Source organism: Pristiophorus japonicus, chromosome 4 (assembly GCF_044704955.1).
Source record: "Pristiophorus japonicus isolate sPriJap1 chromosome 4, sPriJap1.hap1, whole genome shotgun sequence".
Lineage (NCBI taxonomy): Eukaryota > Metazoa > Chordata > Chondrichthyes > Pristiophoridae > Pristiophorus > Pristiophorus japonicus.
Genome location: NC_091980.1, coordinates 93,353,364 through 93,380,687, shown reverse-complemented (window position 1 = coordinate 93,380,687; position 27,324 = coordinate 93,353,364). Strand labels below are relative to the sequence as shown.

Sequence of the window (27,324 nt, the reverse complement as noted above, 5' to 3'; positions counted from 1 at the left end):
ATGTTGACTCAGTAACAATTAGTTTAACATAGATGACAGACACAAGAAATGTTATCATAAAATATGCTTTTAACCATTAATCCAGTGAATTAAGTGGGTGTTTTCTGTTTCTGTGGTTACCGTGCGGTAAAGGTTTCTGCTGACCCTGCCCTTGGGTTGGTTGATCAACTCCTGATATTACTCTGTTTATTTTTCAGTTGAACATCATTCCCTGTTATTTTAGTTCATATTGACATGGAATTTGTGGTTATAATGACAGGCAAACTGTCAGTGCGATGTCATTGCTATGTAAAACTGACAGCAACTTCTAGTGTCCGCACATGTGCAATTAAATGTGGAAATTTGGAAGTTGCTGTCAGTGATACCCTACATCTCCACAGGGTGTGCTGTTGCAATTTTCGCAGATGCAATCAACACGGAATCAGTGAGTTGACGTGAACATCAACCTTTTATGCACGATTCTCGTTAATGTTAAATGAGGTGTAAATGAGTTTTTAACAGCGTACTAAGTCATAATCACTGCTGAACAACCTCTTTGGCCCTGAAAAACTAATTTTACAAATATGGAATCTTATTCCCTCAGAAGAACATTTACAAATTCCATGATTTTTAAAATAATAACAATTTTTTAAAAATATTTGTTTGATATTTCAGCTTCTGCCTTAATCACATGTGTATGCCCCAATCTTTATATTGCTTTCTGTACAATTATTAAAAAGTGAATGATAATCTGTGCTTTTTACTTCCTATTTTACTGTCTGTTAGAATTCAATAATCTAATTGGCTGATCAGCCTGCCTGATGACTTCACTGTTGTTGGACACCACAGATCCCCTTTAGATGCCACCAGATTCAAAGTCACAATGGAATAGGGGAAATCGATGTTCCAGAGCCCGCTAAATTTTTGTGGGCAGCTTTTTTCGAGGTCCCTTTGCCGCAAAATTTGGGCCATAATCTGCAATATGTAATTTTAAATATAATTATGTCTCTGTTTTACAGTTTGTGGCTCCGACTTGGCACAAGCAAACTTCTTCTACAAAAATGGAGAATACATTTGCACATTGGATTATCAACGAATGTATGGAACTCGTTGTGACAGTTGTGGAGACTTCATTGGGGGAGAGGTGATCTCAGCTTTGGGAAGGACATTCCATCCAAAGTGCTTTGTCTGCACTGTCTGCAGGTAATTGAAGTGTAAAGATGCAGTGGCATTGGCTCCATGGGAGAGGCTCATGTCGATGGGGAAGGTGATGTACTGCTGTCTCCGTGCAACGAGGGCAACTGTCACCTGATTGCTGGCCATATGGACTGCAAACTGACTAATGTTTCTTTATCACCTATTGAGCCAGTGGCATAGAAGTTGAGGGCCACTGGTAGTGCTGTGTGTGCCCTAGTGTTTTCCTCCAATTCGTGCTGCAACAGGTGACATAGGTCTGCCTGCTGAAGTACAGACTCCTCACACACTCCTCCCCTGTCATGTTGCAGCACATTTCCATCTTTTCCAGTACTCAAAGTCAGCTCTCCAACAGTTATTTAGTATCAAAAACTTTCCAAACTCAGACAAAGCAACCATAAATGACGACCCAGAGACTTGCCTTAATGGAGATGGGGACCCCATTAAATACTGCTGCTTCAGCCTGCTTCCTGAACATCTGCACATTACTTTTCTGGGCGTGCTTAAGAATGACCAAATCAAATGCTCCCAGGCACCAATTTCCCAAAGATCCTAATTCAAGCGCTGGACCCCTATTTACATTTTTTAATCAGACCAGCACTCATTTCAGGCAATCGCCAGGGACGCACAAGGAGAGAGGCAGTGGACTCATCAAGACTACCCAGGTCACCATCCAGTGTTGATTGCAAAGAAGCAAATGACTCATCAATAAAGTCCTCTCTGCTTGAAAGCAGGCTGTTACGGTTATGTCCCCTTATAACTCATACTTCTTGGCGCCTCATCAAACACCACCATTGGTGTTTCTTCCTCTCTTGCACTCAGTGCCTCACCCTTTGGTTCCTCATTTTCATCAATTGTTTAGTGTTCTGTGGGTACAGCTGATGGTCCACTGGTACACCGAGTGCATAGGACATATATCCATTTGGATACTGCATTGTCACTAGTTAAGTGCACTGTTATACACTTACGTATAACAATTTATTGTAACATTTGTGCAAATCACTGAACGTCCAATTAATATGATACTTTACAACTAACTCTATTGTCCACTCCTATTTTTGCAACTCCCATAACTTCCAAACAATCCCAACCAAACAAATCCTCCATTCCTTATATAGCATTAGAAGCTTCAGATGCAGGAGACCAACCACCTGTTGCTTGCTGTGCCCTTTAATTGTGTTTGAGTTTTGGCTTTAAACACAAAACAGTAAGTATTGGGATATAGCAAATTGGCCCACGAGAGTTCCTCATTCTTCTACTGATAGTGTGAAAAGATTAGTATTTACAGTTACGTCATGGTTAACTGCTACTTTTTCAATTATCACTAACAAAATTGGACTTATTACGGTTGGCATTTAGGAGTATATCATTTAATTAGTGCATTGGAAAAATTGTAGAAATGTCAGATCCTGGGAGTGTCAGAAATATGAGAGGACAGCACTGATGTTTGATCAAGAATCTATGTTTGGTCAGAATTTTATGAAAACAATGAAGATTAAGGATCTTCTTAAAATACAGTATACTAGTTGTTGGTTCAGCAACTTTTAAAGGGAACTTTATGCAGTGTAATATGTTGGTGGCACCTATGGATTAACTGGCTAGCTGGAAGGATATCTATCAGACAGAGTTATGCAGAGATTCATTGTGGTGAATCGAGTAGGTTACTGTCCCTGGTGCAGCTGTCTGCCTGTGTAGGACACAAGAAGTAGCAACAACAGCTGCACCTGTTTCCACTGGAACAGATTTAGCTCGGTCACACCAACGGTCACATAGCACCGAGTGAGGCAATGAATTCTAAGCACAAAATCTGTGCCATTTATTAGAGATACTATGGGCTCAATTTTGGCCAGGAGTTGCTTGGTTTTTGTTGGAGTAACTTGGTTTTTCTGGCGTAACTTAAAAATCTCCACTTTCCCCAATCAATTTGCACCAGTGTAACTGAGTTAGTTACGATTTAAAAAATTTTTTTTTCAAAAGGGCGAGTTACCAATCACCGACACCAGTTCTGCCCATTCAGGCAACTTTGGCCAGCTAATAGTTACTCCAAATCGAGTTAGACCAGCGTATGTGGCCACTTCAGAAAACCCTTGCAGAGAGTTAAAGAAATCGGTGCAGTTAGGTACATCAGAGGCCATTCGGCCTGGGATAGGGGCGGGAAGTGGAGAGTACCTGCCTGCACTTAAACCACCAAGCCTTACAAACCACCAAACCTTGCAAGCAAAAAGTAATAAGAATTCAATAAGAAATAAAAAATGTAATAAGTCCTATCTTCATCTTCAAACTCGGCCCGGAAAGGCAGCGAGCCAGCCGGTGCAGGAAGCCACTCGGCCTGGGCTAGGGGCAGGCAAGAGAATTGATAGAAATCATCAGCAGGCAGGAGCACTATCAGTTCTCCTGCCCACCCCTAGCCCTGGCCAAGTGGCCACCCGGTGTGATTTCTAAGAGATCGATCGCAGCGGGAGGCCACTCGGCCAGGGTTAGGGGCGAGCGTGCAGGAGAACTGATAGAAATCATCGATAGGCAGGAGCACTATCAGTTCTCCTGCCCACCCGCCCAGCTGCAGCAAGCAAATCACCGGAGAGGTTGCAGCAAGCAAACGGAGGGGCTGGGGGTGAGGAGTGATTCAACTGGCCGGCATCAGGGCTCACAGAGCAGCTGCAGCAAGCAAATCGCCGGAGAGGCTGCAGCAAGCAAACGGAGAGGCTGGGGGCGAGGAGCTACTGTGCATGCGCAGACAGCGGACTCCATTACGCATGTGCAGACATCGCCAGCGGACTCCACAACGCATGTGCAGATCTCCCGGCACAGTTTTCAGTGCAAAACGCTGGCTCCACCCCCGACTTGACTGGCCACACTGCGCGACTACAGGGGAGAGTCCGAACAGCGGCCAAAGTGGGAAGGAAATTTTTCGGTGCACTTCAAATGGAGAAAAGCTCCGGTAAGTGCGCCGAAAAACGGGCTGGGCCAAAATTGAGGCCTGTATGTGGATAAAAATTACTGATTGAATAGCATTTCAACATCAGCCATGCGACTGCATCCAGAGATAACTCTTTATCTATTTGCATTGATCAAACGTATTCGAACAATATGATGGGATACAAATCTGGCTCATACACCCCTGAAAATAAAAGTGTTGTACAATACATTGCTGTCTAAGGTCAGTGAAATGGATGGGGCCTTTATACTTAATACAATGCAAATTTTTCCTTTTAATACAGTAATGTAATTTACTTCATGCTATGGAATGGAAATAATTAAATATACAATTAATGTAAATGTAAAGGCTTGTTTACCAGAAATTGGAAACCTTGCCACATCCAATGAATGATCTACTGAGCATTTTAAATTAATTTAGTTATATTTTTGAGAACACCTTGAGCACAGTGCTGTGCAGAAGCTATGTTACTGATGTCACTTGAACTGAATGCTTAAACAAAAATGTTTCCCAAAAATGAACAAAATGAAATGAAGAAATATTAACATTAATGGTAATTATAAGTAACCAGTTTGATATTTATAATGGTGTGGACTCTTATCACTAATCTGTAAGGGTGATGTCACAAAGCTTTATTTAGCAGAGAAATTGCATCCTCTAGAGTTTTAGAATTAAACTCGAGATATAATTGCCAAATCCAAATTGGATTGAACTGAACTAAATCGTACTTATTTAGAAAACAAAATTCTAATTTGACCAAATTCACCCTAGTTTTGGATTTAGATCAACCTCTCTCATTCAAAGTAACAGTAGCTCCTCCGGGACTGTCATGCACAACACTGTTTTGTTTGTCTCACAAAAAGTTTGTACGGAAGCTAACGTCAGTAAAGGGAACTGGTGTTGTTCTTTTCACTTCCTCCTGGTTGTGGTATGCTGCTGGTTTTCGTCATAGTTTAATTAGTGTATGTTCATTTTCAACAGCAATCTAGTAGCTTTGAGAAATATTTTAAAAGCAGGATGTTCAGAGGAAAAGTATAAAATCCAAAACGGGTGAATTGCAAATGGCAATTAATTTTGAGCAAGCTAAGAATGTACATTGGCACACAAATGGTAAATTGTAATTTAAAATGAGTCAAATAGGAAAAATCTGAATATAATCTTTCACCAAATCTATTGCAAAGGCAAAGGAATATTGATTATTTAAAGAGATCTATAAAACCAATGGAGTATCACTGAGATTTTATAAAGCAGGAGTGGGAACACACATTTAATCGATGTTGATGTGGAGCGCAGATTTAGCAGTAGTAGATGGGGTATCTGCTCTGCCCACCCGATGGTGTTGGCAGCAGGCCCAATTAATTTAGGTGGTTGGACCTCATTTAAATAGAACAGGTGAGCTGCCAACGCTAATCGGGAAGGTGGGAAAGCCTGACAATGCAAATGCTCATCATAGGTGGGCAGCAACATGTAAAAGGGAAGTGCTGAAGGATCTGGAATTAAACGGAGCAGAAGATTCCAATAACACAAACTTTTAAGAGCACACAGCAAGGCGATGAACCTATAGAAGCCTTAAAGCTCAAAACTCCAGAATGACGGAAAGATTGGCTCTTAATTTGCGATCAGCAGCGAAGCGACGGTGATCACTGCTGACCTCGAAGAAAGCTGCTCATAAAGATCTTGTGATGAAAAGTTGAGCCTTCTTGACGTTAATTTGAATTTAGTGCTGTCATGAGGGGATCCCAGCAGAGAGCTGTCTAAGCAGCCAATCACATTGAAGAATTCTCACAGACCACAAACCTGGAAATAAAAAACACCGATTCAATTCACTTTGTAAAAGATTTACAGAGGGCAAAATAAAGATTAGGACATACACTTGAGGTTAAGGTAGAAGCTGAAATATTATAAACAAACTTTAAAAAAAAACATTTTTTATTATCTTAAAAATCTAGTAATTTTCTATCATAATGGAAAAATTTGACATTCCACAAATATATCCTTCATTTTTCAAAGCCAAAACAGTTGTTCAGCAGTCATTACATTGTTAAAACCTCAGTTACACCTATTCCAACAAGTCTAAACTTTTTATGGAATGTTTAACAATGATATTACAGCAGAAAAGCTTAAGTTTTCACCAGTTCGGCTGATTTCACTGATTGCCGACTATAGGGAATTCCATATCGCTGCTCTGACTGATCACAACTTCAGGATTCCCGCGCTTAGCTGCGCATGCGCTAAATCCTGAAGTTACAATCAATTTCAGAGGGGTACTGATGGCAAACGCTGACAGTTTCGCCTTATTTACCACAGTCAAATCCGGGCCAGTGACTACCAGATCTGCTTTCAGCTTTCCATGACAACAGCTAAGGATCGTTTTAAAGAGCAAGGTAGTGGCTGCCTCCCAATCTGTACTGCCAGTGGTTTTTGAGTAGGTTAAGAAAGTATTAGTGGCAGCGCTGATTGACACAAAATTAGGTGTTGGTGGTCCTGGAAACGTCAGTTGACCCCCATTTGAATATTTTAATTAGTCTCCCGCCTGTTTCCAGTGGGAGTGCTGGCTGATTAACTCGAGAATCACCCATAATTAGCAATAGCATGACTTCCAGCAGTAAGTTGCCGGGTTTTTTTGCCCAATTGTTCTCTCACTACCACCCTGTTTACAGACCTAAACCGGGCCAGAGTAAGGTGAACTTTTGGCCTATAGTGAATACTGACAAACTAGAAAGAATATGAGAGTAGACAAATATAGACTCCAGGGCGCAGATCACTGAAATATGAAAACAGAGGGAGGAAGCTAAATGTATTCAACATTTGGGAAAAATAGCTGAAGGAAGAGTAAAAAAATGATCAAAGAAAGAGCAATTTTGTATAAAATCAGAACAGCTGAATAAGTTTGTAAAATAAGGAAGCCTTAAGGAATAACCTCTTCAAGCTTAAGTGGATTTTTAGACTAGATTACCACTCAGTACAGTAAATAGGGTGGGAGCAGAAGGCGAAGCAGCTGTTTTTTTGATGGCCAACTGAGAGGAGGATCTCTTCAAAGCCCAGCCAGTTTGATCTCACCTGTAGTCCAGCAAAGGCTCTCTCCACTCATCTGCAGATGTTTTAATTTAAACAAAGGATTCAGAAAAATCCAAACTACAAAATTACCTAAATCCTTATCCTTTGTCATTGAAAATTTTAACTGCTTCTAGCAGAAATTGCCATGTTACTAGAAATTAATTTTGAAACTTGTTGCTGCAGTGTGATTGATGTGATTCCAAAATGGAACTTTCCTCCAATGGCCACTTATCATGTTACAGAATTCCTTTACAATGTCAGCAAAAGATGTTATATTACTTTATATATTCTGACGAAGGGTCATCGACCTGAAAGGTTAACTCTATTTCTCTCTCCACAGATGCTGCCTGACCCGTTGAGATTTCCAGCATTTTCTGTTTTTATTTCAGATTCCAGCATCCGCAGTATTTTGCTTTTGTATTACTTTATATATTATTTGATTAATGTACATATCTTGATCTGAAAGGTGTCTCAACTGAGCTGTAAGAGCTAATGTTTTCAAATGTGATTCTATTGGTAGGAATTGATCCATCAAAATGGGGGAATGGACATGGTTGGAAGACATATTAAAGGAATGTAGATGACTACCAGCAGAAGTGGGATCTGTTATAGCTGATAATGGAACTGAGTGGGTTCTATAATGGATGGCCAATCTGAAGGAACAGATTTATGCCTGGGCAGCAAGCTGAAAATCTACCCCTTGGCGTCAATCCCATTGGCACTTTTCATTTTGTTGTTTAGCTGTTGATTTCTGTCAAAAGACCAACAACCCCATTACATTGGAGCCAAGTGAACACAGCTACAATATTGAGTGTTTTGATTAATAAGATGCTTAGACAAATATTGCATGCTTATTGCACACAGATTATACAGTAAATTAGACACATGGGGAATATAATTCCAAACAATTGTCATTTAACAGCTCAACATATTCATGATTAGAAAACAGGTGCCATTCTTCAGCCTGCCTTTCTTTCTATGTGGCTAAATTGGAATGTTATTGTGAGTAAGTAATTATATTTTGAAGAGCAGCGTCACAGCGATGATCAGGAATTGTATTCACTTGTATCTAAAGTCCTTGTTATTCCCTTTTAGGAAGCCATTCCCAGTTGGAGACCGCGTTACTTTCAGTGGGAAAGACTGTGTGTGTCAGCAGTGCTCTCATACATTGGTTACCGCTTCTGAGCCTATAAAGATTCATGGACCCAGTCGTAAGTTTGCCATTCCTTTTCTTTCTTGCTGGCTTAATTTCCTTTGTATGCTTCTATCCTTTCTCTTGTATCCTCACTTAATATTTTCCTCTTACGTACTTACATACCTATTAGTAACTTAATTCAGTCCTTCGGTTACACAGAACTGTTAATTTCAGGGAAATGTTAGGAGTGACATTAATGATTACTGAAATTGGCACAGATTGCAAACTGATTTAAACATGTGGACCTGTTCTTTAAGATGACAAGCAACAAAACAGGTCACATTTTAAAGCTAAAGTGGAGCTCATGATGAGTAACACTTGGCATATTGTTGTAATTTGTATTTCGTCTTTGGCCTCCTTGATGGGTGGTCTGCATCTGTGGGGAGGAGTTTGTGTTGTAAATTTTTACAGAAATGGGTTCCAGACTCTCTGGCACTTTCCAAATTACAAGCAGAGTCCATACATCACCCTTTCTGATTTGGATACGTCTTACACGTGTTCTACTCACATTTGTTGTGGGGAAGGCAGTGTTCCGCTATAGTGGGGATGCATCATCTTACAGCTAGCAGTACCAATTACAATAGTCTGTGTGTTCCATGAGGGTTTTCCTCCAAAATGGGCAAGTTCAGGAGACATAAGCTTGGATCTGCAGGATTGTGATCTGTCATGTTCTCGGTGACTTCTACATTTTTGTCCAGAAAGGTCAGGTAAGAAGGCAGCACTTGAAAGTGTCCAGCAGAGTCATAGGCAGTCCCTCGGAATTGAGGAAGACTTGCTTCCATTCTTAAAATAAGTCCTTAGGTGGCTGAACAGTCCAATATGAGAGCCACAGTCCTTGTCACAGGTGGGACAGATAGTCGTTGAGGGTAAGGGAGGGTGGGACGGGTTTGCCGCATGCTCTTTCCGCTACCTGCGTTTGATTTCTGCATGCTCTCGGCGGTGAGACTCGAGGTGCTCAGCACCCTCCTGGATGCACTTCCTTCACCTAGGCGATCTTTGGCCAGGGACTCCCAGGTGTCTTCGGGAGACTTTGAGGGTGTCCTTGTAACATTTCCTCTGCCCATCTTTGGCTTGTACAGCTCTGGCCATAGCCTTCCAGCATTCAGTCCCCAGGAATGAATGGAATTCATGGACTAAATGTGCAGTGCCGTACATTCAATGTATTCTCTTGAACTGGCCTTTGAGCATTCTACTGCAAGTGATAGTTGTGAGGTATCTGCATCCATACTTTTCCCCATTCTTTGGCTGTTGTTTGGCAGCCCCGGTCTGGTTCCCAAGCTTCTTTAAGGCAATTTGTGCCTGGAAGCAATCATGTACAGAGGGTAGAGATATATTTGTGGGGGAATCTGTTGGCTATTCACATCTCTAGGTTTCTGTGGGCAGGCAAGAAGCCACAGAAATGTCTGCAGCTCACCAAGCAGTAGGGAGTACTCAACCTTCCCAGCTTCATCCACGACTGCTGCAAAGCTCAACTCTGGGGGAATAAGGCCTGAAAATGGGCCTCTTCCCAAAACCCATGACTGAGCATAGAGACCAGGGTCCTTCAGCCAACACCTTTACACAGCCTGCCCTTAATGCACACTAAGAAAAATAGAATCATAGGCGCTTGCAGTCCAGGTGGAGGCCACATGGCCTATCATGTCTGTGCTAGCTCTTTGCCAAAGCAATACAAAATTAATCTCATTGCCTTGTCCCCATCCCATTCTTCTGTTTTAAATTTTTAGCTACTCTTCCATTAAAAGATACAATCATCGTTGCCTCAACTATTCCCTTTGCAAAGCATTCCACGTGCTAACAATTATCGGTGTAAAGAAATTCTCTTTTAACCTCGCCCAGAATCACTCAATAAAAGCAACAACATGTCTATCTGGAGAGAAATCTGCACCTCCCCAAAAACTTTCCAAGCTGATCTTGGCACGAATATTTTCCTAGATTGCCTAGGTTGACAACTCCCGCAAATATTTGACATGGGTGGATTTCATAGTTGGAATGACAAAGGCATTACCAGATTAGTTCAACTCCTCAACAAAAGCCAGATCATCCAAATCTTTTTAACAATTGACAAACAAATTCCACTTCACCCAGGTTGACCTATTCCACCATCTCCGAATTAAATATTTTTTCTAAAATCCAGACATATGTTTTTAAAAAATCTACAATGTGAATCAACCAGGCTGGGTTTTCAAGGGATGTGCCCGCTTCTGCACTCTTTCATTCCTCAAGGGACTTCTGCTGGCTTTCCACAGTTGGCCTAGGGACTATCACCACCTCTCTCATGGCAGTCCCTAGTGTTTGAAGTGATCAATGGCAGAAGGCAGGGAAATCGCAAGATGGTCATACCCACTCCCTCCACAGCCCGACCATCATTTATCTGTGTCAGGGCAGTGAAGGGACAGCACTTTGTCTTTACTGTTGGGGTGGGAGAAGGGACATACAAGTCAGGGCGGGAGTGCGGTGGTAGGACTCCCTGCTCAATTGGCCCACATTTTCTATGGCTCAACCATTTGATGTGGCGCGGTAAAGGTGAGCCAAGTTGTTCTGAAATTAGGCAACATTTTGTGATAAATCCTGAGCTGTCTCGGTAAATTCTAAGTAACAGTTTAGATAACATGCTCCGACCTGTGTGAGAGCACCACCGCAAGTCGGGGCTATAAATAGAGCTGGAGCGCTGGGCCCTGGAACATCGTGGCGGAGGTGTGGCAAATGAGGGTACAGGGTCCAGCAGAGCCGAGGGCCCAGGGCAGCATGGACCTGCCCACACTGCGATATGTGTGCGCACTAGGTCCATGCCTAGGTCCATGCAGTTGTCCTGGTTAATCCTTGCCGCTGGATAAAGGCCTAGCTCTGTCAAGCCTGTGTGGTGGCTGATGTGCAACGGTCACCACACATTAAAAAAACTCAAACACAGGCATCTTTCACCCCCTCAACTGGAGTTAAGGACTGGAACATCGGGTCCTTCATTGAAACACCTGTGAACTCTCGTGGAAGCAAGTCATCCTCGTTCGAGGGACCGCCTTTGATGATGATGATGAGATTCAATGTTTAGTTATTTGAAATGCACATCCATAGTTTCCTATAAATAATTGTAATATAATTTATATTGCTTGAGCATCTGTAAACAATATATAGCAGTGTTATAATCTTATATACTCTTATGAATAGTCCCTACAATAAACAACTCTTTATTGTATGCAAAATGTTCAGCTCGTAAGCACGGCATTATAATTAAAGTACTCCAGTGTACATTAGATTTCCCTACCTTATTCCTAGTTTACTTTTAACCTTCCTGAGTACAGGGGAAAGAACTGGTTTTCTTTGAAGTGAAACTTTCCAAGCTGATCTTGGCAAGAATATTTTCCTAGGTTGCCTGACAACTGGCAACCATTGGAAGTCCAAACATGTTATTGGTCATGTAGAGATCCTGCTCTGGTAGGGTGTGGTTTAGCCAGGGCAGGATACAGCTGTTGCCATTGTTCCCTCACTCCATAATCACACTTCCTCTCCATTAAGACATTGTGCTGAACCAGCTATAGTTCTACTTTTGATCTTTTATATTCAAAGATCAAAGTGTTTATGTCCTGGCTACAAGAAAGAAAACATATTAAGGCATTCCTTTTAAAATGTATATTTTGTCATCCATCCATACAGTTATTCCAACTTTCAAATCCTCCTTCGGCAGGGACAGACTACTAGAATTATTATTCCATCTGTTTCCACAATCGGGAACACTCATCATAAGATATCTTTGTGTCCATGTGTGAGGCATTCCTTTCTCCAACCCCCTCTACATAAAGTCATTTTTTCCTAACTTCTCTTAGGCCGTGATTTCATCTACCAAGGCGGGTCTGGTGCGATGGAGGTCAGTGGTGGGTCTCAGCCTCAATGCTGGCTCCAGCCAGCTGTGTTGAAATGATTTTACGCTGATTGGGCTTATTAAGCCCACCCAGCGCCTTTCCCGGCCAATTGAAGGAAGCAGGTTTGATGATGTCATTTGATGACACATCATCAGCAGGTTTCCTTAAAGGGACCATTTCCAAATTTACTTTGACAGTTGTGCTGTCAGTGTTCTACAGCATTGTGGTGCAGCAAACACTGACAAACACTGCACAAAGGTGCACAACTGCACCCAAGCTCTCCCATGACTCCCTCCATATGCTTATGCTTATGGAGGGAATCACAGAATGCTTCCCTTCCAATGGGCAGAAGAGACCTCCCCAGGAGATCAATGCCACCTGGATGTACATTGCACAGAAAGACACAAGTAAGGATGTCGTCAGGAGAATCAGGCTACAGTGGTGCAAACCTTTCAATGATCTCAGTGGATCACAAAACAATACTGCAAAGTGACAGTCAACCCCATCTTGCTGTGCCATTCATCACATCCCCATCACTCTGCCTTCCCTCCCCCACTACTACACATCCTTACTCACACAGCATCCTAGTGCAATCATACCAACTAACAACACTCAAGGGTAGGAACTTGGGTGTTTTATCCAATGTACATGTAAAGTTTTTGTTAATGTGTTGTTAAACATTGAAATATTTATTTTAAACATTTTGCGTTCTTGGACAAATTTGTGTGCACCTTTGGCTTAGTGAGTTGTAGTGAATAGTGAGATATAATGGTACCCCCCGCAAAGGTGATAAGTGTTAAAGGAATGGCTTGGGAATTGTAGTGATGTTTTATGGTGTTGGTTTGGGGTGGTGCCAACCTGGTACATCATGTGGTAGCCAGGGTGTACAGCACCAAATGAAATAAATTTGGCCATGGTTAGTCCATCCCTGACCTCCTGGGCAGCAATGTAGTCTGGTGCTGATGCCCTGTATCCTCTGCAGCAGCAGTTGATTGCAGGGAAGGTTGGTGTTGTTGTTGGTGCTGCTGGTGTGCCTGGTGTTGCTGGTGCTGGGGTTGATCGTGGTCAAATTCTGAGGACCAAGGTGGATAGTTTCAAGCGCACCGATGCTAATGTAATAGATGGTCAGTGAACTTGAGATGACAGAAGTGATCTGGCAATGGTGAGAGAGGTTGTTGCAATGAGGTGACACTGGATACAGAGATTTGTAACACAACCTGCATAAAGCTCAATTTGCCTTCCAAATGCAGTAAGCAACTGCTTTTGATCTTTGAAAGTGAACAGCTGTGAGATGGGAGCTTTTATAGCACATTTGCAGCTATTAAACAAATAAATGAATTCATGGTCATATAACTCCCGACGTTCTTACCTGACATGATCCCCGAGCAGTGTAAATCTCGTGGACAACCTGGTAAAATGGTAAATTCAACTGAAAATTCTTCTTAATAGACTCTTAAAAGGGTCATAATGACCTAAACTGCCTCCCCCGCCGTTGCGTATGGAGTCTGTTCAGCTTTGACAGAACCGACATCTGAGAAAGCAGTGTGGTGGCAGGTTGACAGCGGGTCAGGACCCTGCTGTTAATCATTTAAAATTTAACAGCTGACCCACCACCTATCCCCATTCCTCTGAGTTCCAGCAAAAGCCCAGCCTTGGTGACCATTTTGATGTCTCGTCACTAATTCCCCAACCAGAAGGAATAGTCTTTCTCAATTTATCCAATCAATACCCTTATTCGTTTAAAAACCTCTATTAAATCTCCTTTTAGCCATTTTTGCTCCATTGAAAATAGTCCTAGTACCTCAAGTAGCTCCTCATAACTATAGTTTACCAACCTTGGCCTTATCCTACTCTGTGCCTTTCTATAATGAGGCATGCACAAACACGCACAGTACTCTCTAACTATGGCCTAACAACAGAGACAATCTGGGAAACAGGTACACCTCTCTATAATATTACAATATCGCAATCAAAACATAGTTGAGTCACATAGTGTACTCGCCTTATTCTAATGTAAGAGCATACTTTATGTTGGTAATAGAAAGCCAACTGGTTTGAAGTATGTGAAGTATGTGCTTACACATGTTAAAACACATTTGTTCAATGCTGTAAGTTCTGATAAAATATAATTTGTGTCATATTTAGTCATCCATAAATTCTGAATATAAACAGTTTATAATTGTGTTCACATCTTCTCATACAAAGATCTGTCCAAATACAATCTAGCTTATTTCTGTTGCATTATTTGCCATTCTGATAATCATTATTTTATATCAGTGCTATCATTTCTGAAATTGAGTGTGTTGGTCTTAAGGGTGGGTTTCTTCTATTCACTAATTTTAATGGAAAAATAGTAAAACAGCTATAATCCCAGTCTATACTTTGCCATTGAAGTTAGTGAACTGAGTAAATCACACCCTTTGTATCTGTAATTTTAAAAAAGACAGTTATTTAGAGAATATTATTACCTGATGATATTCTTTATTAAAAGCACAAGTGTCACTGGAATATATTATTTTATTAAAGAAAACATTTTGCAGGTGTGCTACCTTTATAGTAAAGCATTAGTTTTCTCAGCAGAAGAGTTGAAATCCCAGCCTTAATTATTAATATTTGAACAGAGCAGAACTTGAGTGAACTGCCATTACACAGCAGTGAAGCATTCTTTCATCCGTCAATAAGGCGACATTAATTGCATCAGTGGAAAGCTTCAGTCACTTGGCTAAGTGAAGGAGAAAGGGTAGCAAGTCATGTTCAACAGCTTATATACTTGTGGCAGAAGAGTACTTCCTGCTGTATCAGTGCAGCTTTTCTTTTTCCCAATGTGCTAGTCATGCTCATGGCCTGTCATGGAGAGAGAAAGAGAAAAAGAGAGTTAGAGATTGGGATTGACTGCTTGCTGGAGGTGCCAACTGTGTTAAATTTCAGGTCCAGGTAATGATGTATGTCAACTGGTAACCTCAGTGAAGCAACACAACCTCATTTAACTCAAAACATCAGGGAGAGATTCTAATCGGATTTCGACCCATTGAGCTGGAAGGGCAATGTTCTAACGGACTGCACCACCAGTTTAAGAAGCAGGTTTATTTTTAATTCTGAATTAGAATACAAATAATCAGAAATTGTAGTTGGGGAAAATCAAAATTCTATTATGTAACATGAACCCAATTTGCAGGTGTTGAAAATGGCAGTAGTCATCAATAACATCTATAATTTTGAAATGTTTCTGAATACCAAAGGTGTAGTCTAATACCTATAAAAATAATATTCCTTCCTTTGGCTCCATGGCAATATGAAAACTTGGTGCAGTGCCATAATGTAATTCTTTCTATGTTATTGCTTAAAAACAAAAGCTGAGTCATTTCAAAGCCAAACTAAGGAGAACGGTATTGTTCCTTAGCTCTATCACAGTGACTAAGCCCAAGTTCTGCAGTCACACCCAACTTTAACCCACATACTTCAGCTGCTTTATGTTCAGGCAAAACTATACTCAGTTAATTCAAGCTGTCATTTCTTTAAAGAAAGTTACCATAAAAATAAATTCAACAGTATTGGAATTAATTGAAGTAATAATATGCTGTCACCATTTTAATTAGGTAGCCTCAGGATTGGTAACTTTCTTGCCATTAAACAGTGTGTGCAATTATTGAAAAAATTGTATCTCAATACAGGAATTCTCTAGAAATAGTTATGCCCATAACATTTAAATATAACTAAATGATACCATTTTTTTAAAAATCAGCTATGAGAATATGTGCACCTTTCTTTTCATCTAAAAACAATATTATAAACATTTATGGCATTTAGATCATTGCAGAAAATGTTAAGGATAGAATTTCATTACTTATTAAAAGGATGGAATATCGAGAGCAACAAACCCTCAATTTCCAAATACGTGTGGCCAGCTGGCGACCCCCCATTGACAGCACACATTTGGAAAATTGTTAGTACGGCTCAGTTGGTAGTACACCCACCTCTGGGTCAGAAATTTGTGGGTTCATAGTCCCACTTCAGGACTTGAACACAAGATATCGATTGATATTTTAATACTTTATTGAGAGAGTGGAACTTTTTCAGAGATGCCACTTATCAGCAGTTGAAAATCACCCCTGCCTTCTCAGATGGGCATAAAAGATCCCATGACTCTATTTGGAGAAGAACAGAGGAGTTCTTCCAGTGTCCTGGCCAAAGTGTATCCATCAATCAACACCACCAAAACAGATTAATATTTAATTTACTTAGTCATATATCTCATTGCTGTATGTGGGATCTTGCTGTGTGTAAATAGACTGATGGATTTGTTTACAAAGCAACAGTGACTACTTAAAAAGGCACTTATTGGCTGTAAAGTCATTAAGTTGTGAAAGATGCTATATAAATGCAGTGTTTCTTTCTTTTTTAATCCATAAGTACAAAGAATGAAAGTGTACCCAACAGTGACCTCTAAGGTACACCATTTCTAACTCTTCTCTAGTCCAATCAACATCCATTTACCCTAACTCGTAGTTACCTCAACCAAGTTTCTATCCATTCTGCTACATTTACTTTTATATCAGCTGCCTGTGTTTTTTTAACAAGCCGCTTATGAGACACATTATTAAAGACCTTGTAAAAATCCTGTAAACTACATCTCTGTACATGGCCTTCTTTGACCTCACAAAGGCCTTCGACGCTGTCGACCGTGAGGGATTATGGAGTGTCCTCCTCAAATTCGGCTGCCCTCAAAGTTTGTCACCATCCTCTGCCTGCTTCACGATGACATGCAAGCCGTGATCCTGACCGATGGATCCACCACAGACCCAATGCATGTGCGGACCAGGGTTAAGCAAGTCTTAGTCATCGTGCCAACGCTCTTCTTGGTCTTCTTTGCTGTAATACTCCATCTCATCCTAATAAGCTCTCCGCTGGAGTGGAGATAATCTACAGAACAAACAGGAAATTGTTCAACCTCCATCGCCTCCAGTCCAGATCCAAGGTCGCCCATCCTCTGTCATTGAATTACAGTATGCAGACGACGTTTGCGTTTGCGCGCACTTGGAGGTCGAACTCCAAATCATCATCAACACTTTCACCAAAGTGTACGCGAGTATGGGCTTTACACTAAACATCTGTAAGACAAAGATCCTCTACTAACCTGTCTCGGCACACAGTACTGCCCCCCAATTATCAAGATTCATGACTGAGCCTTGGACAACGTGGACCATTTTCCATACCTCAGAAGCCTACTGTCAACAAGGGCTGATGTCGATGACTAAGTCCAACACTGCCTTCAGTGTGCCAGTGCAGCCTTCGGTCACCTGAGGAAGAGAGTGTTTGAAGACCAGGACCTCAAATCCGGCACCAAGCTCATAGTCTACAGCGCAGTAGTGATACCCGCTCTCCTATGTGCTTCAGAGACATGGACTATGTACAGTAGGCACCTCAAAGCACTGGAGAAGTACCACCAATGCTGCCTCTGCAAGATCCTTCAAAGCCATTGGCAGGATAGGCGCACCAGCGTTAGTGTGCTCGCTCAGGCCAACATCCCCAGCATCGAAGCATTCACTACACTCGATCAGCTCCGATGGACGGGCCACATCATCTGCATGCCCGATACTAGATTCCCAAAACAAGTGCTCTACTCAGAGCTCCGACACGGCAAGTGAGTCCCAGGTGGGCAGAGGAAACACTTCAAGGACACCCTCAAAGCCTCCTTGAAAAAGTGCAACATCCCCACTGGTACCTGGGAATCCCTGGCCCAAGACCAGTCAAAGTGGAGGAGAAGCATCCGGGAAGGCGCCGAACACCTCGAGTCTCTTCGCTAGGAATAAGTGGAAGCCAAGCGCAAACAGCGGAATGAGCGCACGACAATCCAAGCACCCCACCCAGCCATCTCTTCAGCCACCGTCTGCCCCACCTGTGACTGAGACCCGCATTGGACTCAGCAGTCACCTGAGAACTCATATATTAGTGTGGAAGCAAGTCATCCTCGACTCCGAGGGACTGCCTAAGAAGAGAAACTACATCTACTGCACTCTCTCTGCTGTCACTTCTTTAAAAAACATCATTACTGAAACAAAAGAAATGTGCTTTGGTTATTGAGTACCAACTTACTCTAATATATAATTATAATTTAATATTCAATTGTCTTAGATTCTTAGATGTAATTCACAGCACATCCAAGTCTTTATCATGCTTACTCCTTACAATGCAAGTTTCCAATTTTAACATTTTAAACTCAACATTCATTAAAGTGCATTTTCCACTCTTCTAAAGAATTTTTGTTTCACTCCCTGTGCTTTCTACTTTTTGTAAGTGTTTTATACATTTTGATACATATATATTACTGAGCTGAATTTGGGTATACAGGGCATAATTTCACAGTTTGCAGATGTCACGAACCTTAAAAATGTAGTAAACAATGAGGAAGATAGTACAGAGTTCAGGAGGACATAGACAGACTGGTGAAATGGGCAGACACATGGCAGATGAAATTTATCGCTGAGAAGTGTGAAGATCCATTAGAAACATAAAAACATAGAAACATAGAAATTTACAGTGCAGAAGGAGGCCATTCCGGTTCAGTGTGTCCGTGCCGGCCAACAAAGAGCCACACGGCCCTTGGTCAGCAGCCCTAAAGGTTACATTTAAACCTATGAACAATGATGGAAAGGCAAAGAGCCCAACCAATCCACCTCACCACAACTGCGACACCCCTTATTGTGGTGAGAAGAATGAGGAGACACATTAGGGCTAAAATTCCGGCCTCACTGGTTCCGTACAAAGTGCGCCCGGATCCGGCGAGACTTCCCAAAAGCCGATTTTCGGGGTGCGATGCGCATGCACTGAAAAACGGCTTTTCCGATCTGTCAAGATTTCTCCATACAGATCCTCCACAACCCCAGGAGCAGGACATTCGCACGGCCGAGATTGGGCTATTTGCCCAGCGAATGTCCTTCAAACTTTTATTCCTGGTGAAAGCACACACATAGCTTACTTTTACCAGCATAAGAGTTTTAAATCATATAAAAATTACATTTAAATACACATTTTATAGTAAAAACCATGTCCATTAACGTAAGTTTAATTTTGACACTATTAAAACACATTAAAAAAAATTCAAAAATATATATTTTTTTTCCAAAACATTTAATTATATTTAATTACAATTAATTTTAAATATGTGAGGTGTTTTATTTATGTATTATGCTGTGTTTGGGTGTTTTCGGGTTTTTTCTCTGATAGTAATGAGATGTTATGCAAACGGAGTTCCCATTATTATCAATGCGAGAATACTGCATAGTGATTGGTCGTCCAGACTCATGTGGCTCCAGTTTGGACAGGTCCCCGTGCGCTGCGCAGTGAATCTCGGCCGCCGACGTTTCTCCAAGACGATCATGTAGATTCATAGATTTTTTTTCAGGTCGATGGCGTTCGTATGAAGGAAGCTTCTGACTGCAATTTTAGGCCCAATATAAACTAAATGATTGAATTTTAAGTGGGTGCAGGAACAGAGAGATCTGGGTGTATGTATACGAATCTGTGAAGGTGGCAGAACAAGTTGAGATAGCTGCTAAAAAAGCATATGGGATTTTTGGCTTTATTAATAGAGGCAAGGAGTACAAAAGCAAGTCAATTATCTAAACCTTTGTAAAATGCTGGTTAGGCTTCAGCTGGAGTATTGCGTTAAATTCTGGGCACTACACTTTAGGAAGAATGTCAATGCTTTAGAGAGGATGCAGAAGAGATTTACTCAAATAGTACCAGGGATGAGGGATTTCAGTTATATGGATAGGCAGGAGAAGCTGGGATTGTTCTCCTTAGAGCAGAGATGGTCAAGAGAAGACTTGATAAAAGTCTTCAAAATCATGAATGGTGACAGAAGAGTCCGTATCCACAGATTTAAGGTGACTGGCACAAGAACCAGAGGCGACATGGGGAAATCAATTTTTAATGCAGCAGGTTGATGTGATCTGGAATGCTCTGCCTGAAAGGGTGGTGGAAGCAGATTCAGCAGTAACTTTCAAAGGCAATTAGATGAATACTTGAAAGGAAAATGTTTACAGGGTTATGAGGAAAGAGTAGGGGAGTGGGACCAATTGGATAGCTCTACCAAAGAGCTGGCATGGGCATGATGGGCCGAATAGCCTCCTTCTGTGCTGTATCATGCCATGATTCTACAAGTGATCCATACATTGTCCATCGTGCACTGCGAGAAAAAATATGCAGCACATCAACTAATTCATTTTAATGTTATTATACTATACAGTAGCACCACTGATAATGTGGCTATAAGAAAGGAAAGAACAATTTTAATGGGTTGTTACTGTATAGATGGTTTGACAGCCATGCTGCAGAGGTAGGTTTTGGAATGCACAAAGGCAGCATTTACAGGAACAAGTTGGCCCAAATTGCAGATTCTCACAAGCACAAAACTGACAATGTTGCTGGAACATCTGGCCTTTAGATTAGGAAAGCTTGCATCTTCCAAATATGGAAATCAAGCATCGCCTATTTGGTTTAATCTAACCAGACTCCTGAGAAGGCTGGATTTTCGATTATCTATAGCCTCAGTTAACAGCCAGAGGGGGCGTTAATGCGAGCATTCGAGCAAAGCGACCGTGTGCAGAGAGAAACCGAGTTAACTGGCCGCGATTTTAGGAACCTTGGCAGGCGATACTCCTTAGCACCACCGGTACCGGCACACTGAATTTGCCGAGCAGCGCAAATGTTGCCGCTCGCAGCTACAAACCCTGTAGCACCCCTCGCCCTCATCCTAGTGCAATCATATCAACTAACAACACAAGGATAGGCATTTGGGTGTTTTAGCCAATGTTCATCTGAACTTTTTGTTAATGTGCTGTCAAACTTTGAAACCTTTACTTTGAACACTTTGATTTCTTGGACAGATTTTTGCGCATCTTCGGAAATGGCTTAGTGAGTTACAGTGAATGATGAGACATAAGGGTAACCCACCCACCCCTCCACCCCGCAATGGTGATGAGTGTGAAAGGAATGGCTTAGACATTGTGGGGATGTTTTATGGTGTTGTTGGTACGGGTTGATGCCAACTTGGCGCATCATGTGGCAGCCAGGTTTTACAGCGTCAAGTGACGTAAACCTGGCCATGGTGAGCTCATCCCTAGCATCCTGGGCTGCAATGTGGTCGGGAGCTGATGCCTTATGTCCTGTGCAGCATCAGTTGATTGCGGACAATGTTGGTGTTGTTAGTGCTGCTGGTGTGCCTGGTGCTGCTAGTGTGCCTGGCACTGCTGGTGTTGGGGCTGATCATGGTGGGGTGGATCATGGTGGGACTCTGAGGACCAAGCTGAAAATTTTAAGGGCATCCATGCTGATGGAATAGATGGCAGGTGAAGTAGAGATGACAGAAGTGATCTGTCAATGTTGAGAGAGGTAATGAGGTCAGACTGGATGGAGACTTGTGTAAAGACTTGCAGCATAGTGGAATCTGTTGTGGAAGAGTTTCTGGTTGAAGGAAGATATTTCTGTAAGGTGGAAGCTTTTACTGTACATTTGAAGCTGTCAACTCAACAGCTGATTCAATGGCCACTAAACTCCTGCCTCAGCTTGACAGAAGTGGTCTAAGCACTGCAGAAAAAGTTGTGAAAAAACCATGGATAAGTGGCAGTAAACATGCCACTAATGATTCTTAATTTCCTCCCCCTCTACTGCCTAACTGGTCTGCTCAGCGCTGGCAGACACGACATTGGGAAAGTCCAGTGTGCGCGTTTTGACAGCAGATTCCCGACCCACTATCAATCATTTAAAATTTATCAGCTGACCCACCACCCATCCCGTCCGCTGAAGGGTGGCAAAATTCCGGCCCACATTTCAGGTCAATGAAAGGTCCTGAAGCACTAATGTTTCTCTCTCTGCAGATGTTGACTGACCTACTGAGTATCTCCAGCATTTTCTGTTTTTATTTTAAAAACCTTCTTAATAGAAAGGAATCATGGGTTGACACTTGGGGGAGAAATAAATAGAAGACAATTATTGTGCTGGAGATTAAATTTATCACCTTTATTATATTTGGCACTTTGATTTGCAGCTTGTTTTCATAGCAGCTTCTGAATCTGCCTTGTCAGTGTAGCATTGATTTAGAAGCTGGCTGAATGGTTTCAGTGTTCTTTAATGCAGGATTAAGGAAGTGTTGAAAGATGTAACAAGGACAGTTAATGCAGAGGGGCTTTGTGTGAGCTTTCAGGACAGGAAGGGAGCAGATTGCCAGAATCACTGAGCAATTAATTTATCCCTCACTACTTTTGTGGCAAGATGTTGATTTGGCACTCCTTCTTCTACTGCTTCCTCATCTTCTCCCTGATCTTCCTCATCTGTTGAGGAATGCTGCTGCTACTGTGTCTTCTCCAAATACAGGACTCTTTGTATGGCTAGGGACTGCAGGATGCAGTGCATCTCTATAATGCAGGAGACTCTTTCTGGAGCATATTGTGGAGCCTTCCCCAGACCTGTCTAGACACCCGACCCTCTGCTTCAGTAATTCTGTTGTGACCTAGAGGTCCCATCGCATTGATTATACCTGTGTTGCTCAGGTATGGTATGACTGCGGATGGGGTGCAGGGATATCCCTTGTTCAGCAGCAGCCATCCTGCCTTGTTTTTGGAAGAATCAAATATTGGAGGGATGGTAGACTGTTGCAACAACAACAACAATTTGCATTTATAAAGTGAAATGTCTCAAGGCACATTGTGACAGCTGTGTGTGTACCTTGCAGAAACGTGCATGATCCTGTTACTGTGAATGTTTAATACCTGGGCATTAATGGAATGGTAATCTTTTTCCATTCATGAATGCTGATGGCGAGTGCTCTGCTGCCCTGATTGCAACATGTGTGCCGTCAGTGACACCCTTGATGCGAGGAAAGCCAGCCACTGCTTCAAATCCCTGAGCTCTCTCATGTTGACTGCTGAGGTCGATGGGGAAGGTGATGTACTGGTTAGCCCTGGCAAGCAGCACATCGGTCATTTTAATACAGCTGTGTAGTGCAGACGCGGAGGCATGGGTGATGATGGCATGGAAGGAACCAGTGGTAAAGAAGTTAAGGGTGGTGGTGACTTTGAAAAGCACTGGCCAAGCAAAGTCACCTGGTCCAGCAGCCAGCAGACTCGACGACAGGAGGCTGCAGAGGTCTGCAACAACATGCCTGGAGAGACACATCTTCCAGATGCACTGCTACTCGAATAGATCCAAGGAAGTCTGTATATCCTGTGTGCTCCTACAAGCAGCCCCCTTCATCTGCTATCGTCTAATAAATACAGCTGGTGTTGGTTGTTGAGGCTGTTGCTGCTGCTCCTCCTCCTCCACGCTTTCCTCCATCCCAATGAAAATGGCAATAATAGCACCCATAATAAACAAGCTAAAGCTTACTGAGGGGAAATAAGACAAAAAATATCAAAGAAGCTATGTGGAATCCAGAAGCCCTCATGTCAATTCAAATAGCACAAAGATCCTATGATCCAACTATCTGCAGGTAAGTGTCCCTTTTAATACTGCTTCAGTGGTTCCAAGACACTAATCCCAGTAGGTTTTACTGGTAGGTTGGCCACTGGCGGGACTTTTGTGATTTTGTGTTAAAATAGCATCGGGGTCTTAATTGCACCACAAAACCTCGATATACATGTATTCATGAGGGCTCCGCCTGCCTCTGGTATGCACTGCGACCAACTCAGAAAACTGCCTGTTTAGGTTCAGGTTGAGAACAAAGCAGTAATACTCTACCGCTAATGTAACCACCTGTCTGCCACTTTCCTGTCAGGTGGGAGGGTTAAAATCGGCCCTGCACTTTCCCATCTAGATGCTGCATTGTGAAAAAGGGAGAAACGCAGCACATCACTGTGCTGAAACAAAGGAAATGTGTTTGAGTTATTAGGTGGCGACTTTCCTTATCGAGTTGAGGAGAAATGAGGAGAAACCAAGATGAGGAGAAACTTTTTCACCCAGAGACTGGTGAACCTGTGGAATTCTCGACCACAGAAAGTTGTGGAGTACAGTTCGTTGGATATATTCAAGAGGGAGTGAGATGTGGCCCTTACGGCTAAGGGGATCAGGGGGTATGGAGAGAAGGCGGGAGTGTGGTACTGAAGTTGCATGATCAGCCATGATCATATTGAACGGCGGTACAGGCTCGAAGGGCGAAATGGCCTGCTCCTTCACCTATTGTCTATGTTTCTATGTTTAGTAGCTTTCAATGTACATGTTATTTTTGTTCTAGAACATCTCCAGAACTGTAATTTTTTGGTGTCATTTTTGTTTTTGTTGTTTCCACTGAATAAAATACAAACATCCAGGAATTTGTTACATTTTTAGATTTTTTAATAGACAAAATGCAACAATATATTTCAAGCCAGAGATATTTCTTAACTCTCAAGAAAAATATATTCCAGTGAGGAGGAAAGGGTGTAAAAGAAAAGATAGCTATCCGTGGCTAACTAAAGAAATAAAGGATGGTATCCAATTAAAAATAAGGGCATACTGTAATGTCCTTACACACTACTATAAATTCACATGAGGCACATTCTGCAGACAAGGTCACTCTGTGACCTGAACCTTTATTCACAGGACCAAGAAGTGATGACCCTGCGTGGGACCCCCCTTTATATACCTGGATGATCAGGTGAGGAGTGTCTCCCACAAGTTCACCCCCTGTGGTCAAGGTGTGCATTTCTTAGGTGTATACAGTATGCAGTGTTGTTATGAAGGTTACAGTTACATGAAGGTTACATACATGACATCACTTCCCCCCCCCCAACGTCTTATGGGGTCAAAGATTAAGTCTTTCAGGCAGTCGACGCTCTCTCGTGGATCGCCGCAGTTGGGGCTCTGGTTGTTGAGCCTTGGCATGCAACTCTGTTACCTGTGGTGATTCCAGCCTGTCCAGGCTGACCGCAGGGACTGTGCATGTTGCTGAATGTTCTTGTTGCTCATTCACTGGTGGTGGTGTGGGCAACATCTCATGATCTTCCTCAGGTTCCTCAGTGTCCATGCTGAATCTTTTTTTTACTTGGTCCAGATGCTTGCGGCATATCTGTCCATTGTTAAGTCTGACCACTATGACCCTATACCCCTCTTTGCCAATTACAGTACCCTCAAGCCACTTGGGCCCCAAAGCGTGATTAAGAACAAATACAAGGTCATCGATTTCTATACATCTCCCCTTTGAGTTACGGTCATGGCATTCATTTTGGGACTGGCGCTTGCCCTCAACAATGTCTGACACACAGGATGAATAAGGGACAGCCGAGTTTTAAGTGTACGTTTCATGAGTAGTTCCATGGGCGGGACTCCCGTGAGCGAATGCGGTCGGGACCTATAGGCAAGCAGGAGGCGTGATAGGCGGCATTGAAAGGAGGGTCCTTGAATCTGGAGCATGCCCTGTTTTATGATTTGGACCATATGTTCCTGACATGTTTGATGCCATTACCCGACATGAACTGCCGGAATTCATAGCTCGTGAAACACGGGCTGTTGTCGCCAACCAGGATGTCCAGCAAGCCGTGGGTCGCAAAGACTGCACGCAGACTCTCCACAGTGGTGGATGTTGTGCACGAATTCAATATGATGCACTCGATCCATTTCGAGTACGCATCAACAACAATGAGGAACATTTTTCCCATGAATGGGCCCGCGTAGTCTGAGTGAATACTTGACCATGGCCTGGTGGGCCAGGGCCTCGGGCTGAGTGGGGCCTCCCTAGGGGCATTGCCCAGCTGGGCACATGTCGTGCACCTGCGAACACAGTGTTCCAGGACTGAGTCAATTCCCAGCCACCATACATGTGACCGGGCAAAGGCCTTCATTAGCACGATGCCTGGGTGCTCGCTGTGGAGTTCTCTGATGAATGCTTCCCTTCCCTTCTGGGGCATGACTACCGGCTGCCCCATAGTAGGCAGTCAGCTTGGATGGAGGGCTCATCCATCCGTCTGTGAAACGGTCTGACCTCCTCGGGGCATGCTCCGTGTGCGGGCGCCCAATCCCCAGTCAGGACACATTTCTTAGTCAAGGATAGGAGGGGATCTCTGTTGGTCCAGATTTTGATTTGGCGGGCTGTGATGGTGGAGCCTGTGCTGTCAAAAGCTTCAATGGCCATGACCATCTCAGCGCTTTGCTCTGCTGCCCCCTCAGTGGTGGCCAGTGGAAGCCTGCTGAGCGCGTCATCGCAATTCTCGGTGCCTGGCCGGTGCCGTATGGTGTAGTCATATGCAGCCAGCGTGAGAGCCCATCGCTGTATGCGAGCTGACGCATTGGCATTGACAGCTTAGCTTTCTGACAACAGGGATGTTAACGGCTTGTGGTCCATTTCTAACTCGAACCTTCTGCCAAAAAGGTATTGGTGCATCTTTTTCACCCCGTAGACAGATGTGAGTGCTTCCTTTTCAACCATCCCATATCCCCATTCTGCTTGGGAGAGCGACCTGGAGGCATAAGCCACACCCATCATTACTCTGCTGCAACAAACACCCAACCCCATAGGATGATGCATCACATGTCAAAACCAATTTCTTACAGGGGTTGTACAGAGTTAACAGTTTATTAGAACAAAGCAGGTTCCGAGCCCGATTGAAAGCCCGTTCCTGACAGTCCCCCCAAAACCAATTGCAACCCTTATGCAGGAGCACGTGTAGCGGCTCCAACAATGTGCGTAAGTTCGGCATAAAGTTCCCGAAATAGTTCAATAATCCCAGAAATGAACGCAACTCCGACGTGTTGCCGGGCCTAGACGGACGACGAATCGTCTCCGTTTTGGATTCGTTAGGCCGGATCCCGTCTGAGGCAACCCTCCTGCCCAAAAACTCGACCTCTGAGGCCAAAAGCACAGACTTGGACTTCTTTAGTCGCAGGCCTACCCGGTCCAGTTGGCGTAGCACCTCCTCCAGGTTGTGGAGGTGTTCCTCAGTGCCTTGACCCGTGATAAGGATGCTGTCCTGAAATACGATTGTTCCAGGGATGGATTTGAGCAGGCTTTCCATGTTCCTTTGAAAGATAGCGGCCGGTGATTGAATGCCCAATGGACACCTGTTGTAGACAAACAGCCCCTTGTGCATGGTGATGGTGGTCAGTAGCTTGGATTCTTCAGCCAGTTCCTGGGTCATGTA

At 42.9% G+C, this 27,324-nt stretch overlaps 1 protein-coding gene across 2 annotated transcripts in view; it reads left to right on the top strand.

Moving 5' to 3' along the window:
* The window catches only part of ablim3 (actin binding LIM protein family, member 3), a 408,687-nt gene that overhangs the window by 210,874 nt on the left and 170,489 nt on the right, over window positions 1-27,324 (top strand). For both annotated transcript variants that reach the window (XM_070878428.1, XM_070878427.1), the window contains exons 3-4: window positions 999-1,182; window positions 8,261-8,376. In XM_070878428.1, coding sequence (XP_070734529.1) covers window positions 999-1,182; window positions 8,261-8,376 — 300 coding nt within the window. The remainder of the gene's footprint in view (window positions 1-998; window positions 1,183-8,260; window positions 8,377-27,324) is intronic.